Raw genomic sequence first — 10,935 nt, forward strand, 5'->3', positions numbered from 1 at the left:
TATATATATATATATATATATAAAGTGAACATTAGATTGGAATGTTGCACAAAGAACACATTGTATGGGTCATTCTTACTATTCGGTGCCATTTGTCTTGTCTAATGCTTATTTCTAAACCATTTTCTTGTATGTTTAACCCCCCTCGACCATAGAACACATTGATATATATACACAGGATAAATACATTAAAAGTAAATTACTTTTATTTTAGCACAAGTCACTAAAGTACTATGTCCCCAGTCATGCTTGCTCGACTTCAGTTACAAATATAACTTAAAAAAAAAAAATCTAGATTTTTCATCATTTCTGGATTGGCTTATTGGCTTATACAGTGGATACATCCACTGTATCAGAAAAAAGGTGTCAGAACCTTTTTTGAACTTTCTGAAGCATCGTTTGTGGATCTGCTGGAAGGTAACTTGGATGAGTTGGTTGTTGTAAAGCTATTTCTTATTTTGGATTTTCTGTAGTTGTCATTTTTCAATCTAAGGTTCTTGACAGGGGAGAGAAAAACAGCCTGTACATGTGCATATAATACCTGCTTTAAACTTAAGCGATAAATTAATAACATTTGCATTTTGATCCTTTTTTGTCTTTTTATTTAGATCAGAATTTTTAAAGATCTATACTATATTAAAAGTAAGGTTCAAAATCTCGTCATGAGGTCACTGAACTCACCACTGGCATTTTTGCCACATATGAGATGCTCGTAGACCTGCAGCAGCCCCCACAGCTCTGCGTCGTTGCTCACAGCTCCATCCAGCAGCTCGGTGGTCACCGGGCCGCAGATGACCCCGTCGATCTGTCCTCCCTCCTCTTCCGCGGTCAGCCTCGCCGCCTGCAGCCCACGTCCTGCCACTTCCTCTGCCAAAGTTTCGACACAGGCTGTTAGGCACACTGCAGCGTACTCGTGCACACGAACCGACACCCGCGTCTCCACCATCCACCTAAAGAAACGGCCCACGGAGAGCGTGAGGCCGCAGCGCGAGGACTTGCCGCGCTGACGCGCGGTGTTGCCTGAGTTCATGCAGTACAGGGACACCGCCTTCACAGCAGATGAGATGCACTTCTCTGCGAGACCCCAACTCAACACCAGCCTCACTGCGCTCTGCACTTCCAGCCGTGTGCACCGCCTGTGCAGCTCACTCAGCCGCTGAGCCTCCCGGGAGATGCGCACCAAAGCTCTCCGGAGCAGGACAGAGAGCCGGTGGACCGCTTCCCTCGTGTATGACGCACGCGTGCGGGCAACTTTACGCACAACTTCCAGCAGCTCCTGTTCGATCCAGGGATACTCCTCCAGCTCGGGCAGAAAGGGGCATTTCGTTAGGATATCTATCACGTCCTCCGGCAGCGTGCTCACAGTGTCCCAGCTACCGTTTCTGCTGTACAGGGAGCCGGCGTGCTGCCAGCAAGGACCCCGGTGAGGTGTGTTCAAATTTGGCTGCGAGTGCCCCGACCTGCCCGAGGACAGGCTGAGTGACGGGCAGTTCTCCCCTGCCATATAACCCGAATCCAGGCACAGGCCCTCTAGGGTTTTAATCAACACATTGTTGGACATGATGTGGAGCACTTTACGCACAATAAAGAACCCAGCTAGTGTTTACCATTCCAATTTTGAGCCCCAGTTTAAAGAAGAGAGGCTCCTACATCCAGCTGCCAGAAACACACAGCTGTCGGAGAGGCTGTACCAAAACTGACCGCAGTTTATTAAAGAGGGACGGAGTGTTTTACGCACAAGCGACCAATCAAACTCGAACTCACAGTCCTGCCACAACATCCTTTTCACCCTGCTCGTCAGCACCTCCCTGCGGCTATAACTACGCGTGATTATCTGTGGGTGTGTTAAAGTCATTGGGGGGAAAAAAAGTCTGGTGTATGATGTTCACATTAAAAACTACGCTGGACTAGAACTCCTTTTCACCTCAGCTGTTTTTACTTTCCAAGTTGGAAAAGCCCAGATGAGACATATTTTGTTAAAAGCCAGCATGAACAACACGGAAGCTGAACTGTATTTTCAAAAATGTAATTAAATTTGTCCTCTGAGACAAGCAAAGACCTTATTCAAAGCTACGAAACCTGAGGCCTCTGATATGATGCAAGATTTCACCATATTCAGGTAAATTCATTGTTAACCACGAGCTTTCTATACATCGAATGTGGCTCTCTGGGGTACACCAGTAACTTATGGTGCAACCAAACAACACCCTATAAGCAAGCACTTTGCAACAGTAAGAGAAAAATTCCCTTTTAACTGCAAAAACACAGGCTCAGGGAAGACCAGCCATCTGCCACGACTGGTTGGGAGTGAGAGGCAGGAAAAAAGACAACACGGAAGAGAGCCGTCGATTAAAAAGAATGAATAATGATTAAAGTCTAAAAACACATGGAGAGTGAAAAGAGGAGTGAAAAAGAAAAGCTCAGTGCATCATGGGAAGACCCCAGCAGCCTAGGCCTATTGCAGCATGCCTAAGGGATGGATCATGTGACCTGATCCTGCCCTAATGATATGCTCTAGCAGAAAGTTGAAGCCTAATCTTAGAAGCAGAGAGGGTGTCAAGCACCTTGAGGCGGCTGTTGTTGTGATTTGGTGCTGTATAAATAAAATAAAATAAAATTGAATTGTCTTTAATATCTTTTGTGGGCCTCTGCCATTAAGGATTTTTTTTAAATTTAAAATAATTATCCAGTCCAGCCCACATCATAGCTCTCAGCCAGTGAGACTTCAGAGCCTTGTTTCCCTCCCTTTCAAACAATAACCGAGGTACAAAGATTTGCCCCACAGTAATTTGCCTTCACAGAATAAGTCAATAGAAGAGTTTTGCTGTCTGAGTTAAATATTTTGTTCAGTAGCATTAAATGTTGTTCTGAGGTCTAAGAGGACACACACAAAAATACACCCACTGTCAGAGGCCACAAGTCATTAGTAACCTTCACTTTACCTCACTTGGGATGACTGTTACTCAGGAAGTAGACCGGGTCATCTACCAGTCGGACATTTAGCGGTTTAATCTCTGGCTGCTCCAGTCTGCATGCCAAATATTCTGGGAATAACACCAAGTTGGTCTCTGATGCGCCATGGAAGCATGAATGTTAGATATGACGCAAGAAAAAAGAGCTAGTTTGAATAGGCGAATGAGGTATGTTGTCCCTGTTTCTCCTGAAGACTTTCTATGACTCTGTGGTGGCCTCAGCCATTTTTTACGGTGTGGTCTGCTGGGGCGGCAGCGTCTTTGCAGGGGGCAGGAAGAGACCGAAGAGGCTGGAGGGCCAGCTCTGTTCTAGGACGCTCTCTGGACCCTGTGGAGGTGGTGAGTGACAGGAGAAGCTGTCATCGCTGTTGGTCAGCATCTCCCAGCCCGTGCAGGAGACTCTGACATCACTGAGCAGCTCCTTCAGCGGCAGCTGCGGCACCCACGAGTGGGACGGAGAGACTCCGCAGGTCTTTCCTTCCTACTGCTGTCAGACTCCACAACATGGTCTCTGCAGAGGATCACACACGTGCAGACAGACACACACAACCATCCCATACACAACTGTAACTCTCGCCCTGTCTCTTTGTTTTGCAATGGCACTAAGAGCAATTTTCCCAGTGTAACAAAATATTTTATTCTATTTGTACTTTTTCTATTGTATATGGTCTTGTTTCCATTTTGTGTAGTATGTTATTCTGTTTATCTTATTCTATTGTTTTTTCTCTCTTGCACTTCCTGCCGTGACCAAAGATTTCCCACGTGTGGGACTATAAAGGTTTCTCTTTCTTTCTTTCTTTAAAGAGGCTTTGAGTGCTCAGGTACAGTAGAAAAGCACGATGTATAAAAACCAGTACATTTACTACTTTATTGTCTCTGCTTGCCTTACTGTAAAAGTCCCCGCAGACAAAGACAAAATAAAAACAGTGTTAGTGTCCAATGTTAACATTTATTTGTATGCTGTGTGTATTTATTGTATGTTAACTTTATGTTAGTACGACTCGACACACTGATGTTAGGTTGCCGACCGTGTTACCGGGGTAACGCGCAGGCGAAGAATCTCTTTTGAATAGTAGTTATTGTTTTTAGGTTTAATAATAGTTTGAATTCTCCTGCTGGTCTTTACCCAGCACCACCACATCGGTCATATCGTTGCCTCGTTCTGTCCCTTTCAGTTTAAAAACATCTTAGACCCATAATCTACTATTTCCCCGACATGATTTTTACTTTGCAAGAGTCAAGGAAGACAAAGAAAATCAAAATTAAAGTTTATTGTTTCACCTCCAAGGCTTCAATCAGCTAATTGGTTGGACTGTAGCTACTGGACTTTGGCACATCATTTCTCCAACCCTGGAGGATTTTTAGGATGTAAATATAGTCAAATACCATAAAACATATTTACATCATTCAAAACAATGGCATTACATTGTAAAATATGACTAGATTTATTTGGAAAAAATGAAGACCTTTCTAGAACACTTCTCTCCTTCCTGGCTCGTCTATAACTGGAGAGAAACTCTTAATCTAAACTAACCACAAGATGTCAGCGTTTCATTATTTCTAAGAACAGAACTGGAGTTTTTCTACCTTAAGATGAACAAACTAGTCCCAGCTGTGTCTACCTACTGGTTCTACAGCACTGTACAATATTAAACACATGTTCAAATCATCTGATACATACACATTCGTATTTTGCGTATTTTCACCGTTCAAGGAGGAAACACACAAGATGCCTTTTCTGAGATGATACAAACAATAAATTACACAGCTAGAAAAAAGCACTTCTTTGAAATGAGCTCAACAGGTTTCAGTACGTATCATCGCAACAGTGAGCCTGCTCACCACGTCAGAGATCTGCACAATCAGTACAGCGCCAGGAAGCTGCTTCTGTTTCCTGATGTAGAGTCAGGTTAGGTTCAACGGGGTCCAATGCAGAACTGAAGCCAATCCAAATAAGGCATCGAGACGTTATTACAAAAAATAAACCTGTAACTCTCCTAGCAAACACTTTACAAAGGCCTAGACTGAACACACAAAAAGTTAAAAAACTACAAACGTGTTTCGTCTGTTGTAAAGGATGATGCTTCAGACTTGGAGTCCTTGGAAATCACTTTCCCGCCAATCCAGACCTAGAATATGATGTCTTGATTAAAGCAGGCGACGGCAGTTTTAGTCAGTCAGTATGATTGGGGTGGCTGTTGCTCAGGAGGTAGAGCAGGTCACCTACTGATCGGAAGGTTGGTGGTTCGATCCCTGGCTCCTCCAGTCTGCATGTCAAGTATCCTTGGGCAAGATACTAACCCCAACTTGCTCTCCGATGCATCCATCGGAGTATGAGTGTACTTAGAAAGCACTGAGTATAGATAAAGTGCTTGTGAGAATAGGTGTGATTGGGTGAATGAGGCATGTTGCATAGAGCGCTTTGAGAATAGAAAAGCGCTCTATAAGAATCAGTCCATTCTGAGCAAAAATGCTTTGTGCCCAAAGTTGAACGATGAAGTGACGTGTTTTCCACAGATCAGCGATTTTAGCAGGTACTCAGGTGTTTTTTAATGTTCGGTTAAAGTGGAAAGATTGGTGCCCACAAAAAAAAAAAACCCAAACTACTGAAGCTTCTGCTCAACTGGAGAAAAGAACTGAACTGAAAATCAATTAAATCTGACAAAAGTTCTCAGCTGATCCTCTCAGAATATGCTGATATATTTCTTATCAGTTACAGGCCCAAGCCATTTAAGGCTTATAAATGGCTTGGGCCATTTGCTTATTTAGCAAAGCATGTGAGGGTTGTATTAAGACAGACATCTTCTAATTAAGACATTTAAAAGCCAGAATGACAGCTAGCTAGCATGTCCTTCTCCCACAACTGGATCTAACAGAACAGCACATACATCGTCCTGCTCACTGCTTCAGGACCAAACAAACCCATCTGCCTTTCACTATGTCGACATATTGTCTTTGTAACCTACATCTGGAACTTTCAGCCACATAAAGGGCAAAAATCTACCAGTTAAAATGTTACCTAACATGAAAAAGGGCTGAAAAGTCCGAAGGAGGAAACAGCTTCTTGTAGCCAAAAGTCTTTAGAAAGTCAGTTTGAAAATTGGCAAATACAAAACTTTTATAAATACTGGTCCCGAAACTGAAAGCACATTTTGAAGCAACTGTTGCTTAACACTGTAAATCTGACTAATAAATCACACCAGAACATTAATCACAGACTTAACCTTTTTACATGTAAAAGCGTCATAAATAAATTAGCGATCTACACTTTTCTGCTCTTCTCATGAAACATCGGCAGCCGATGTGTCCTCTGATTCTGCACTCGAGTCCAGGTTCACGTCCCTGCTCAGAGCTGAGGCCTGCTCCGGCAGCTGAAGCCTCTCTGCTGCAGGCAGACTCTCAGACTGGGCCATGCCCAAAGCCGGCGAGGCTACCTGAGACACGGGCGCTGAAAGAGTCCGCGGGACTTTGCAGCAGAACTGACCGGTGACGGCCGAATGCGCGTCTGCAGTGAGGTCGTTAGTAGAGGCCGAGTGCGGGGCGCTGGTTATTTCTGAAGGTGAGGGAGGTCCTACCGGGACATCTGTGTCAGCTTCTATTCCAACCCTCTCCGGGTCGGACCGTGGTGACGGCTGATCTGCTGCAACCACAGTTTGACTCCATGGGGGTTGGTAAGGCGGAGGCCCTGCTAGTGGGGAGCTGTCAGGGGTGAGTGGGGCTTGGCTGTGGATGATGACGGGATCTGGGGAAGGCAACGGAGTCTCCTCTTTGTCCACACCTTCAAGATTCACAAGGTCCTTGGAGGGACTCTGGTCTGGGGATATGGAGTCTGGCTGGTGGGAGATGATGCGGAGGCACAGGCCGGCTTTGGGGAACCCGCTAGCTGACGTTGGCTTCCCTTCAGAGGGCCGCACTGGACTCAGCAGCACGGGTAGCTCTTGGCCCAGCGGCTTACGGGGCAGCTCCTCAGGCTTCCCTAAAAACGAGCCATTAAGAACTGTTTATTTTCTTTAAGTGCACATTATTGACACCGAATAATGTACTGGAGTACTGGAGACTCCTAAAAGGACAGCCGCGTACCTGGAGGTGGGAGATCCAGCTTCATCTTTCGCAGCTCAGCCATGGAGGCCTGAAGCTGCTCAACGATCATGTCGTCACTGTAGAAAAAAGTCTGAGCGATGCGCTCCTGCAGGAACTCTCTCAGCTCCTCCAGAGACATCTTCAAGAGGCGCTCTGTTCACAAACCAGATGTTAAACTCACAGAAACGTGCAGTCACGTCTCATCTGTCTTGTACTGGAGCTGTATTAAGATGACATTTAACCCCTGTTTTAAAAAACTGACAATAAAAAATGTTTGTGTAAACTGAGTTGTGTAATCCCACATATGATTTTGTAATGAGCACATTAATTATAAACATCTTTATATTTATATAACATCTTCTATTTTCTGCAATAATAACTTGTTTGCTACAAATGAGATTTAAACGACTGTAAACATCTGTACACTTGTAGATATCCACACGAACACAGAAACCCTGAATCACACAAGTATACAGACATTTATGCAAAAATCATAAAAATGTCTCGAGACCAGACACCAGTAAGTAGTACTTAAATTGCAAAGTGTGGCCTTGCCAAGTTTCACTTTTGCAGACTTTAGGAAAGCAAACAAAAACTGGAAAACTTCAAAATCACTCGATTTCAGGAGGTTAATAAGAGGCTAAAGTTAACACAATGTGGTTGTTGTGTAGAAGGCTCAGTGAGGAAACTGAGCAGAGAGTGATTTATTGTTTCGTGGCGACCCATCCATCATCTCCTTACTCTTGTGTATCTTGAGGATAGTGTAAGACATGGCGGTGAGGAGCCGCTCTCCCTCCAGGATGAAAATGTCCCACAGGCGGAGCGTTAGGGTGAACGGTGTCTGCCGGATCACAAACACAAAAAGTTAGAGAATCACTGCAGCTTAGCTGGATTTGTTTGTGCCAGTGGGTTCATGTATGTGCTGTTCTCCTGCTGGCTGGAGTCAGGAAGTTTGTTTGGTTCCTTCTCAGACCTCAGAGGCCCCGAGGCCCCTCTGAGCCCGACAACTCAGCGGGATGGAGAAGTGCTGACAACAGCCAAACGCTGCCAGACCACTACCACAGGATTGTGGGCATGCAAGTAGAAGGCTAATAACAGTTTAGGCTGACAGGTCTTAATGCTCTCTTCTAATGCGATGTACCCGAGCTCTGCTGAAATCATGTACAGTATAACTGTGTGTGAAAGGCGATTCAGTGTTTTTATGTTACAGAGATTAGCATCTGCTAATGCTAACTGCTATATTTACACAGGCTTAACTTTCCAGTTTTATTAAACACGCAGTTGGCTAAATTCATAAATTCACATTGTAACGAGCAGCATATGAGCAGCATTCCTTCTCTCACCCCAACCGGTCGCAGCAGATGGCCCCGCCCCTCCCTGAGCCTGGTTCTGTCGGAGGTTTCTTCCTGTTAAAAGGGAGTTTTTCCTTCCCACTGTCGCCAAAGTGCTTCCTCATAGGGGGTCATATGATTGTTGGGTTTTTCTCTGCCTCCCTTCATTGGCTCCCTGTCCGCTTCAGAATTAATTTTAAAATTTTATTGTTGACTTACAAAGCCCTGAATGCACAGGCACCCGGGTATTTGTCTGACCTCTTGCAGACTTATACCCCCTTAGATCTCTTAGATCAAGTGATCTTTTGCTTTTAGCTGTACCAAGGTCGAGGCTGGTTCATAGAGGTGATCGAGCATTTGCAGTCGTAGCACCTAAGCTGTGGAGTAATTTACCCCTACACATCAGACAGGCTCCTACTGTCAATCTTTTTAAATCTTATCTTAAAACGCATTTTTATTTACTGGCTTTTAATACAGCATGAGAGTTATTTGTTATTTGTTAATTCATATTTGGTGTTTGCTTTTAATACTCTAAGTTGTTTTATTATGTATGTTGTATTCTTGTACAGCACTTTGGTCAACGCTCCTGTTGTAATTAAATGTGCTATATAAATAATTAAACTATTAAACTATCTATGAAGCGCCTTGAGGCGACTTTTGTTGTGATTTGGCGCTATATAAATAAAATTGAACTGAATTGAATTGAATTGAATGTGTAATCTGGCTATTTAATGAATAATAATTATCATTCAGAGCACTGAGATACCAGGTTCCTCCAGAACCAGCTCTCAGTTTAGGAGACATGACGCATCTTTTCTTTGAAGGTCAGGATTAGAACGTTCCTCTCTGATAAAGCTTGTAGTGACGGCTGGATCAGGTGACTCGTTAAGCTGCCACACGCTCAGGCTGCTGAACACTTTTTCTTCTCTGTATTCTTTCATGTCCTTCCCCTCAAACCCCAACCAATCACAGCAGGCGCTGCCAGAGTCTGTTGGTGATAGCTTCCTGTTGGGAGGGAGTTCTTGTTCTCCACTGTTGCAGGTGCAAGATCGTTATTCGCTTTAGTTTAGTAAGTTTCAGGCTCTGATGCAGGGTTCCACCTTATAATATTAAGCACTGTGTGTTGACTGTTGTTGTGAACTGGCACTATAGAAAAATTGAATTGAACTGCTTTAAAACTTCCCAAGCAAAATAGAGAAGATACATGGAAATGATATGACATAAAACAAGAAGAGGGGAAAGCAACCTCTTCACACAGTGAGAAAATAATCAGATGACCTTTTATTCAATGTTTAACAGGCAGAAAAAGATGATCTTACTCGTTTACCCCAAGATAATGACTCACCCTGTCAATGAAACACTGCAGGAACCATTTGGTGCTGTAAATGCCTGCAGACATCTGCTCTTTGTCCTTGAAATAGAGAACACGAGTCAGAACTAGCACGTATCCTGCTTGCTAGAGCGTTACTCCAAGTTTTTCAAAAACAGAAAAAACTGATCTCACCAGATGTTTCTTCAGTTTGGGAACGAGCTTGGAAATAATCTGATCATGATGTGCCTGGAATCTCTGAAGTTTTGGAAAGCCTGGAACAAAAAAGCCTTAACAGGGCAGAAGGGAAGTGAGAACTTTTTAATCTAATTTCATGTCAGTCCAAACCAAATCTGACAAGCAGTACAGTTTGTAATCAGTTCCACCACCCGCAGAGCCAAAGACTGTCATCTGCACGGTTGGTGCAGCTGCAGGAAAATGATTTCAGTGTTTAGCTTCATCGTATCTTGCAGAGAACACGTTTGCTGTTAATGTTCAGACGAATGAATGAATCCTCTGGGATGTCTCACCATGCATGGCGTGTTTCTGGTTGGTGAGCAGCTGTGACAGGGCCCAGAAAGCATCTTCCTCATTCATGTACATGAGCAGCAGGGCGGCAATCTGACTCATGCCCTGGCAGTAGCTCACCTCCTGCAGGAAACGTGCAAAAAGACCCCAATAATGGGCTTTCCGCTGTTGTGGTAACTGTAACTGACACTAGGTTAACACAAGTTAACACAAGACTATCAAACAATTATTAACTTTTTGTCATCATCCTGTGGGACCATTCTCCACCACGGATATTAGTTTTATTATCATCAGCAGTAGTGTTATTGTTGTATTTGTATATTCTATAGTGCCTTAATAGTCAGAAGGAATAAAGCAGATGGGCCATGATGAAAACGAATTAAAAAAACCAGAATATATTAAACATGGTCAAATTTTCAATTACTTAGTCATTCCTATTTTGAAATGTTAATCATGCAAAGCAAAAAACAAAAGCACGGAGCTTTGGTCACTGAGGGGAGTGGAGTCTATCTTAGCAAGTGCAAGGTGAGAGGCAGGGTGCACCCTGGGCAAAGGCCATCGCAGGATCAACAATGAAAGACAGACAGCCATGCAAACTTGTATGCACTCCTAAAACTTTAAGATGCATGTCTCTGGCTGTGGACGAGGACCCACACAGGCACTAGGAGAACATGAGAGAAGGACCCCAGCTGCAGCAAGCACACTACAGACACAA

At 43.9% G+C, this 10,935-nt stretch overlaps 2 protein-coding genes across 2 annotated transcripts in view; both read right to left on the bottom strand.

Moving 5' to 3' along the window:
* The window catches only part of LOC102214097 (ankyrin repeat and BTB/POZ domain-containing protein 2-like), a 23,591-nt gene extending 22,030 nt beyond the window's left edge, over nucleotides 1-1,561 (bottom strand). Inside the window, exon 1 of the mRNA XM_005747606.1 lies at nucleotides 682-1,561. Within this exon, the coding sequence (XP_005747663.1) occupies nucleotides 682-1,561 (880 nt within the window). The remainder of the gene's footprint in view (nucleotides 1-681) is intronic.
* Nucleotides 1,562-5,342: 3,781 nt separating this feature from the next.
* The window catches only part of LOC102212672 (USP6 N-terminal-like protein), a 32,522-nt gene continuing 26,929 nt past the window's right edge, over nucleotides 5,343-10,935 (bottom strand). Inside the window, exons 8-13 of the mRNA XM_005747602.1 lie at nucleotides 10,223-10,397; nucleotides 9,888-9,982; nucleotides 9,729-9,794; nucleotides 7,794-7,893; nucleotides 7,053-7,205; nucleotides 5,343-6,948 (exon numbers count right to left, since the gene is read on the bottom strand). Coding sequence (XP_005747659.1) covers nucleotides 6,254-6,948; nucleotides 7,053-7,205; nucleotides 7,794-7,893; nucleotides 9,729-9,794; nucleotides 9,888-9,982; nucleotides 10,223-10,397 — 1,284 coding nt within the window. The 3' untranslated portion in view covers nucleotides 5,343-6,253. The remainder of the gene's footprint in view (nucleotides 6,949-7,052; nucleotides 7,206-7,793; nucleotides 7,894-9,728; nucleotides 9,795-9,887; nucleotides 9,983-10,222; nucleotides 10,398-10,935) is intronic.

The sequence above is a fragment of the Pundamilia nyererei genome, unplaced genomic scaffold (genome assembly GCF_000239375.1).
Source record: "Pundamilia nyererei isolate P.nyererei 1_Seehausen unplaced genomic scaffold, PunNye1.0 scaffold00200, whole genome shotgun sequence".
NCBI classification, from domain to species: Eukaryota; Metazoa; Chordata; class Actinopteri; order Cichliformes; family Cichlidae; genus Pundamilia; species Pundamilia nyererei.